The 9,572-nt window shown below is 39.6% G+C and overlaps 1 protein-coding gene across 2 annotated transcripts in view; it reads right to left on the bottom strand.

Moving 5' to 3' along the window:
• Window positions 1-787: 787 nt before the first annotated feature.
• IL6ST (interleukin 6 cytokine family signal transducer) overlaps window positions 788-9,572 on the bottom strand; it is a 35,825-nt gene continuing 27,040 nt past the window's right edge. For both annotated transcript variants that reach the window (XM_052778652.1, XM_052778653.1), the window contains exons 14-16: window positions 9,194-9,290; window positions 7,727-7,808; window positions 788-6,874 (exon numbers count right to left, since the gene is read on the bottom strand). In XM_052778652.1, coding sequence (XP_052634612.1) covers window positions 6,149-6,874; window positions 7,727-7,808; window positions 9,194-9,290 — 905 coding nt within the window. In that variant the 3' untranslated portion in view covers window positions 788-6,148. The remainder of the gene's footprint in view (window positions 6,875-7,726; window positions 7,809-9,193; window positions 9,291-9,572) is intronic.

The raw sequence follows: 9,572 nt of genomic DNA, 5'->3' as shown, positions 1-9,572 counted from the left end.
ACCCCCTCACTTTTACATCAGTCTGAGTCTGCTTACACAAATCAGAACTTCAGCCAGGAAGGGGAAGCTGTCTTTCCTCAGCTGCCACCCTTGAAGACTTTTGCAGGTGTGACCACCCTTAGAAGATCCAGCTGTGCTTTTTCCATACTGAGCTGTAAGTTCACTGAAGCCCTGTGAGGGTCCTCCACCCATTAAAAACAAAAAACCCAAACCCCAGTGAGACTAAGGGTAATGGCAGACACAGCCAGGTCTGCGACTCCTTTCTTGGAAATGGGTCTGTGTGAGTAGACAACACTACATCCTGCTCCTCACTCCCACAGTGTTCCTTAGAACTGTATTTTTGGATGCTCTTCTTCCCCTTTTCAACAGACCTAAACAAGCCTGCCTGGAGCACCAGTCCCACATCTTCAGAGCACAGAGCCTCAGGCAGATACAGTCACCCCTTCCCTGGCAAGATCCCGGAGTGCAGAACATGCACAGCCCAAGCCAGCAGTGGGAACAGAGCCAGGTCCCTGGGAGGGTAACCTGTCTCACCACCAAGGTCAGCCAGTCACAGCTGACACCTATTTACAGGAGCAATTACAAAGGGAGGACTGAAGAACATTCACCTCCTCCTGAACTTGCCCATATACCCAGCTTGGTAGGCGCCTGTCCTGATAGACCACAGTCATGTCTCTCTCAGGGAATGTGTCTCTGTTTCTTGCCTATTACATAGTGCCCAGACTCTTCCCCTTCTGTGGTTACTACTTAAGTCAGTCTTACAAAACACCAACTCCAGCACACAAGGTAGGTATGGAATTTTGTTTTGTTTTCTTTTTGCATATTATGTACTAGACAAATGCAACATTCAGGCTCAGTTGGGTAACAGAGGAAGACATTCAAACTGACCATAAAGTAAATTGTAGAAAGCAGAGTTTATATGACAATAAGCATGCAGCTTGCAAAAGAATGAAGATAGTGTACTGGTATTAAAACACATTTCAGAGACAGCTTATGCAGCAATTTACAAGTTTAACCTCTGGCTGGAGTATGCAAGCCCTTTAAAGCTGGCATTCAAATTACCAGTAGCTTAATCAGCCATACTTACTCTAAGTACATAGTAAAATTTGACTTAATGTTTACATTCACTAGCCATCCAATCCAGCATCAAGGCACTTTCCTTGTTAGTATGTCTGTCCCTGTGTCCCATGCCTCCGCCTACGTAGATGCATATATCAGCACAGCAACATTCGGTGACCAGTAACCTTGACCACAGACTCCTTAACCCCAAATAAAAGCATGGGGTTACTAGACAATCCATCGCTGCATCAAAGTGTCAGGCTGTATGTGACACTGTAAACAAGACTGGTGTGTTAAAAAAACACGTCGACTGGATCCATTAACGAATGTGCTTTGATATGAAGAAAAGCAATAGGTGTTACCAGTTTCAACACTGCAGAGAATGCTCATCCACCACGCCTGCAGTTGCTGGAGAAGAACAGCTCATGCGGAGCACAGAAGACGCTTTGGTCTGAGCAGGAGGACATGGAGCTTTCCAGCTGTCCGTCGACAGTTGTGCCATATGTGTTTTTCATCTATTGTTACAGAAGTGTGCTTCTGCAGAGTATCAGTGACTTTATTGCATATATCCCCTTCATGGTTGTCTTTGCAAATGAACACAAGTACTGGCTAAGGCTGCATTCTGGGAGGAACCTACTACCCACCCTCTCTCTGCGCTAAAATTATGGGGCGGGGGGAAGCTGACAATTGTTGAGACCTGGCCCTTAGTCATTGATTTTAAATTTGTTTGTATCAAATCTTGTGGCCTTAAAAATGCATCCTTGAGCATTAAGTCAGCACTGCTTTCATTTTTAGGAATGGCTCAGATTGCACAAGTACTACAAAGGAAACAACAGTGAAAGCAAACACACATGCTTTTTTTTTTTTTTTAACTGACCCTTTCACTTCTAAGGAAGAGGGAAGAGAAATGGGAATTTGTGAGTCCAGTGCAAGACACTTAAATTTACACTTCTCCAGACTTTTGCACTTATACCTCCACTTTACTGCAGTTTTCTGGATCAAGAGCTAAGCTGAAGACTGTGGGGTTGGCTGTAATTCCCAAATAGCTGTTTCATGACAAAAGACTCAACGTATTTGTTATAAACTCCTTCCAAAGAACATTAAAAGCAACTCTTGGAATTTAAAATGCTATACGTATCCATCCTAGCAACCAGACAAGAGGTTACAAGGGATTAATGAAGTTTTACAATCCATCAGCCAGCAGAACTTTTAAACATAGTTAAAGGAATGTAACCAAGTAACAGTTAATCTCAATTACAACAACTGTCCCAGGGAAAATAAACTAGTATATTTAGTCCCATTTAACACACATAAATTTAAATTCTAAATGTGTATGTCCTGGAGCAGGGGCTGACTATTAACAATTTTACAGTCTTTGGAGTTTCAGATCCCACTGTTAAGTCAATACTACAACAGCATATATTGATGTGGGTCTTGGATATTCAAGACCTGGCACTAATGAAACAAATTCAGTTACTGAAGTTTAAACAGCATGCTGATTCCCATATACTGGGCATGCTAATGTAAGTTTTAACCATCTGGCCATGCTCCTCCAGCGCCCAAGAACAGGACTTGGCCCTCACATGCAAACTCCCTCCTCCTCCCAGGGCCAAAGTTTTTTCCAGTCCTGATAATAAGCATTTTGCTAGGATGCTGTAGCACAGGCAGGCACATGCTTGTCACAAACACTCCAGAGCAAAGTTTAGAAAAATTTTTGCTCTGCTGTGCTTTGCACTGCCAGGTTAAGGCTTTAGTTTACTACAGTAGGACATACAAAACATAATGCCAAGACTTTCACTACTGTGAGAGAGGATAGTCCCAGACTAACTGCCCTGAAAGCAAGCCAACACACCTCAGAAAACCACCACAACAGAACTACAGAGATAAAAATATTCACCTTCCTTGTAAACAGAGGAGCAGTTAGCCTGCCTGCACTTAAGCGATATTTCAAATATGCTAATACAGGAAAAATATAAAGTATTTCTACTGGCCTCCCTTTCCTGCCACCAAAGTAACAAGGTCTTTACAAGTCTTCTCCCACCCCTACCTGAAAAATTCCAGTCCAGGAAAACAAGATGGACATGAAAGTATCAATAGTGAAGTGTGATTTTATTTTAATAATGCCTTTATTTTGTAAAGTGCACCATAATTATTGGGGCGGGGGGGGCAGGGAGAAGAGAGCTTTTTCTTTAATTACTGTGTTAGGGCCAAGTTCAGCGAATTTCAGTGGATTGCTCTAATTACATTACAGACACTCTAAAAACCTGTATGCAACTGTTTGATACAATTAGATAGTTATGATCCAAAGTACAAAATCAAGTTAAACTCTGAACACTGCATGATATAATATTTGGCACACAGGTTTATGAACAAGCTGTAAACCTGTTCTTTATATGTATTGTGGCTTCTACAAGCTGTTCACCCACCAGTATCTCCTGCTTAGTCTTTAATGTTTTAGCCCTAGATAAATGCACAAGCCTTAAAGATAGGGTACAACTCTACCAGACAGACAGAATTCTCTCTAGGCTACACTCCTGTACAACTCTGTGAGTTTATTACCACTGGCCCACAAAGAAAGATGCCAGAAGTGACAGGCCAGAACTCTTGTTAGCACAGACCTTTAAAAATACAAATCTGTTGATGCTGTTTAACATTGGAAATGGTCCATGATTAACAGCAACAGAGAGAACAAAATGCCTTCCCTTTACACAACAGAAAGGCAAATAGCAACTTCAGGAACAACTGAAGTTGTCCCTCAAATATGATATATACTATACTATCAAAAGTTAGCATCACTGAATCACAAAACAACAATAAAAAAAAATCCCCAAAACTAAATCATCAGTGTGTTTTTGAAAACATTCAGGCATTTGAAGCAATGTTCATACTAAGTAGCCAGGTTGTGGCCCACAGTATTTCAGAGATGAGCCAGAGGTGGATTAGATGCACATGACTGCAAGGCAGTTCTAACATGCAAACCACTCAGACTTTCCCTTTTACTTATGGTTTCTACAGGCACTATGAAGTTTGCATAGAGAAGACAACTCATCCCCCAGTAAAGTAACTATTATTTTCCAAGAGGAATGTGTTCTGACAAAGGAATGCTCCTTCAGCCTCTGAAAAAAGAAAAGACAGTCTCTGCTGTCTCATGACAACATGCTCTTCATTATGCCCTTGCCCTGTGGGATGGAGTTTGAAGGTGCCGGGGTGGAATGGGGAGAAAAGGAAGGGGACTGGTTTGAAGAAAGGTGTAGTTATAGTAAGCTGCGACATAGCCTTTTAGTTTAAAAAAGTGCCCCGATACAAAAAATACTGTTGGGAGAAAGGAACTGTAGAATACTGAAATGTTATTAAAGATCCTGCATTCTTTATCTGTTTTAAATAGTCCAGACTTCAAGAGGTAATCTTATGAATTTACTTTAGCATTGCATTTTTTTTTAACAAAAGCAGAAGACACATGTGAACATTTATATGTATACCTGTCCTTCCATGCAAGCTGACAGACAAGGACAAGGGAAGTTGAAATGATAGACACCTGCCTTTCCAGGGCCTTTAGCAACTGCTCTGCAGAACAGCAGCACCAGAGGTCACAGCAAAAAAGGTTTCAGGTGGTCTTAAATACATAGTTCTTTGCTGAAGGAGAAATAAAACCTTTGTTTTATTCTCACAACACAGCATTTAGTGTTTCAAATTAAGGTCTTATTAGTGTCAGATTAGAAAGCTGACTAGGCTAAGTTAAGGTTAAAAAAAAATCTTTACAAGAGTGCCATAAAATTTCTAGTTATCATTGGAGAAGGGGTTTATTTTAATGTAATTTCATTTTTCTTTAAACCCTGGTAGAGACAGTCTCCAAGAAATGTATCTTCTTCAATAAAATGCAAACTCTATGAACAGGGGAAAATTGAGACGTAAGGAAAAAAAGTACAGAATTTTAACAACCACTTAAGTGTTATTTGTGGCTCATGATTGCTAATACATACATATTACCAGTAACATTCAAATTCAGGGTATAGGTTTTGTTTTTTCTTCTGAGACCTTCGATGACTTCAGTGCTTTGTTTTTTACTGCTTTCAGTTTCAAGGAGGACCTGCGACATGAGCAGTGATGTTACAGCACACTAATCATTCTAATCAAGGTAGGAAGAAGGTCATATTCCCTTTCTCCTGAGCAGTCAGAAAAATGATAAAAACTTACAGCTCATTACTTGCCTCTCAAGATGTGTACAGCAAAGGTGCACTTATTAAACAGAGGCAATTTATATGACCAGAGAGGTATGGTATAATCAGACAGTGATTTGGGTAAAAAAGACTTTACATAATCTGTTTCTTCATCTGGATTTTTAAACTTTTGAACATGAGACTGAACTGCTGTGCATCAAGTTGCAAGGCACATTTTTAGGTCAAATTATTATATAGTTCATGTGCACACATATCTAAATGTAGGCAGAATATCAATTACTATAGTAGTATTCAGAGTCAAGCAATCATGTCTTCTTATTTGCACACCATAGCAAATTCTATTTCATTTTTGTAATTTTTAAACTGGGATGAACATGATTTGCATGTCTAATAAGCTGGAAACTTGAGACACTGGGCCAAGTCAAAATTCAGAAAGTCAGTCAAGCTACTGAAAAGTATATTACAAGTATTCTTCCATGTTAGAATACTAAGCTTCAGTCTTACATGAAGATGCTCCAAACAACTAAAGCTGGCTTTTTAGGCTTGTACAGTCACAAATCAAAATATTTCTTCTAGGAGGTCTATTGGCCAATGTGATTAATTGAAACTTGCCATTTTAAATCACGTGTAAATCTGATAATACACAAAAAATCCAAGGTAGCACAAAGGCCTTGTTCAGCTATCCAGACATAAGATTTTATGTAGTGCATAAAAGTAAGTCTCCAGTAGGTCTGGACTGCAAATTTTCCACAAAAACACAGTCCTTATTGTACTTTGTCAAATTACTCTTCACTTGAATTTCAATATTTCTATCTGCATTCAGATAAAAATACCTAGCTTAATTTATCAGAAACACAGGAGAAAGTGTGAACAGGCACTAATGAAGGCCTAAATAGAGCCAGTCTCTTCTCTCACTGAGGCATATAGCCCCCTTGTCTCACAGTCTGTGGGAGGTAACTTTTTGGCATTTCATCAACTGACAGTGGATTTCCTTCCACTGTTTCAGGTGTCACAGTTTGTCCTTCAGTACTTGTCTGTAAAACATCTAAGAGAGCAGCTTCCTGGGTATTTTTTTCCAGCCCAAGGCCCAACAGCTGTGAACTCTGACCTGAGATCTGCAGTTGTGCAAATCCAACAAGATCCCCCTCATTAGCAGGAGTAATTTGCTTTGTTCTTTCAAAGCATGGCCTGTCTGTGTTGGTTTCATCCTGACCCCCATTTTGTTTGAAATACTGCTGCCTCTGTGTTGTACTGTCACTTCCTCCAGCATGATCCTCTGACCTCTCTTCTGAATCTAGCAGTGGCTGAGTTGACTCAGACCTTGAAAAGACTTGTACAGGTGTTTGGTCTCTGTAGCCATTAAGTACTACAGTTGAATACTGTACAGTGCTTGAAGTGTTTTGTGTAGTTTCACCTTCGTCACTGTCAGAGACACTTTGCCTAGGAGAAGACATGCACGAGGATCCTCCAATACCACTGCTGTGCCCTTCTGAAGTACTTTTTTCCTTTTTAAGCAAGTCAAAGGGTTTTAGATCTTGTTCTGAAAAAGACTTCTTGTCATCAGCTTCTATTTCTACGACGCTTACATCTGTAAAGCTGCCTTCTGGGTACATCTGATCTTTGGAACTAAAGTTATGCTGAAAGAAAGAGATGGATGTTGCCTAAGAGGAAGGTTATGTTAAAAATCAAAACCCCATTAAATATCTGCATTTTTATTCTGTAATTGTTTTGAATTTATTCACGTAAGTCTTCTCCTTACTAAGTTTGGCAATATCTCCAAAGTATCTGTTAAAAAATGAAAGGCATAGCTTTGTTTCCATTACAAAGTCTTAATTATGCAGCTACTCTAAAACCATAGTGGGTGTGCAAGCTTTGCTCTAATTTTAATTATTCTTAAGAGCTGTAAACACAGAACCATTTGCTGTGCAGCACAGGAACATTCTATATTGAGAGCCATACATACGCTACTCCAATAACGTATTCAACATCACAGCACTTCTTCATAGAAGTTAGCCACAGTTTATCAAATAGAATTTGCTAGGTCATTCACCCCACATGGGGCATAAATCTCCTCACCCATGAGGAACTCCTAGAGCTTTCCCTCTCATTCATGACTTAACTGTGCAAACAAGTCACTTCAAGGTTTTAAGAATGGGAATCATGAATTCTGTTTACTTACTCCCGATCTCCCATGAATAAGTAAAATAATTAGGACTTGACCTTTCCAATTAGTAAACTGAAGGTAATTCACAATATTAAAGCCCGCTCTATGCTGTGAACTTGTGCTAAGGGCCATGTATTTCTAATGCTGAATCTATTGATGCAATAAAGTCTTCTAAATATATCGTATCACAGTGTCATGAAACTTAACATCCAGGTTTTTTTTCCTTGAAATCCATGTGTGCTAGAAGACAGAAGACTCCCACTGGTTGGTTTATTGGGAACCTTGTGGACTAGGAAGATATAAGATGCAGAAGGATGAGTATTACCTTAGCTGGAACTTGAGGAGACCACTGGGCAATGTTACTCTTGGATGGATCAGGGACAATAGGCCAGATATGCTTTTTAATTCTGTAAAGGATTAAAAACAGAATAAAATTGCAAGATGCACTCCCCAAATTCCTAAATTGATAGGAAGTACTGCATAATCCAGGACACCACTCCCTTACATAGGAATTTTTCAAGAGTATTTATTTCCAAATAGGAATGCTTCCTGCACTTCTTTACATCTTTGTAGAAAGCTGTACTACTTAGCCAAACACAGCACTGCACTTACAACTCTTCCACACATCAGACGTAGCCATCCAACACAAGGCAAACCAACCAAAGGTAGCTGTTAGTGAGGGATTTTCAAATTTACAGCACTCTAGAATCTACACAGCAATTATTTAGGTAAAGTCTATGATGCATGTCAGTATAAAAATACACTGTTGCTTCTTGAAGATAACTATATTACAGCTGTCAAAATCTAAGCCAACTTCACAAATAAAAATAAAGTGAAAATATTTGAAGAAAAACTTGCTTGGTCTTTTCTAACTCTGAACTCTTAAGAATGTAGTAACTGTTACTTAACAATAGAAGTTTCTGTAGATAAATCACGTCCAACCAAACTAACTTTGAAACCGATACATCTATCCTGCTTTTTACAAAGAGGCTCCAACACCAGATCCTCTGTAGAAGAACTTTGAAGAAGGTTGCAAGATGGGCTTTTCAACTGATGTCCATTAAGAACTGATTTTAGGAGCAGCAGGGATGTCAGAAGGAAAAGGGCACAAAATAATGTCTTTAATAGGAAAGAAAAGATAGTTGACTGCAGGGGGGATGGACATGGGAGAGGTGCTACTCCTTGCCAGGGAAAACACTTCAGCAGTATGCTCTCAGCTAAAGCCACACAAGAGCTCTGGCATAGAGGGAACAGGAGGAGGCAGGATGTTTCCCAGCAGACAGTAAATAGGCACAGAGTTTGACTGAGGTTATGCAAGGTAAGCAAGATGTTAGCCTAATTTTTTTGGCTGTGAAGCGTAGAGTTTGCTAACACTAATTAAATAGCTCAAATAAGATCTCTTTTCTGGCTGTCTGTGCTTCACAAACTAGGGACCATCATTTCACGCTCATATGATGACTTAGAAAACAACACAGACAGTATGTCCCAATCAAAACCCAACAAAACTAATCCTGACCAAGTCTAACAAGAAAAGCAGGAATTTCCTTGCAGGATTGAGTCATGGAACATTTAGTTTGAGTGCTAATACTTAACAGCAAGAAATTAGTATCAAAAGATGCCCTGATTTCTCAAGGAAAACACAAAAATGTTTATCAGCAATCAATGTATGCATGTTTTACCTTCTTTTTCTGATCTAAGTGCAGAATATTTACTTGTTTTTATTGAATTATTGCCACCTCTGCTATGCCCAGAAATATCAGAAGTATAAGAGAAAGACTACATTTATACTTACAAGTCACGTTTGTTGAAGCAGAACAAAACTCCAAGGAGCACAATCAACAGGAACGCTAGACACACAGGTACAACTATGGCTTCAATTTCTCCTTTCCCTGAAGAAAACAAAGAGAAGCAGTTATAGCCCACTTTGGCATTTAAGGAACTCAGCAGCAGCATACATTCCCAAAGTGACAGGGAGAATGTGAAACTGAACACACCCACAGGGCTCAGTCTTAAGCTTCACCTTCAGAAGAATCTTTTCACCATATGAAGACAGCCTGTTGGTGAAAACATGAAAAGCTCTGTCCCAACAATCTAATGCCTTGCACCAACAAAAACCACACATTGCTCTAGAAGCTGTAATACTGATGGAGCAAGTAATTTTACGGTTTTAA

Source organism: Harpia harpyja, chromosome Z, assembly GCF_026419915.1.
Source record: "Harpia harpyja isolate bHarHar1 chromosome Z, bHarHar1 primary haplotype, whole genome shotgun sequence".
NCBI classification, from domain to species: Eukaryota; Metazoa; Chordata; class Aves; order Accipitriformes; family Accipitridae; genus Harpia; species Harpia harpyja.
Note: the sequence above shows the minus strand (reverse complement) of the source record. Positions and strands in the feature narration are given on the sequence as shown.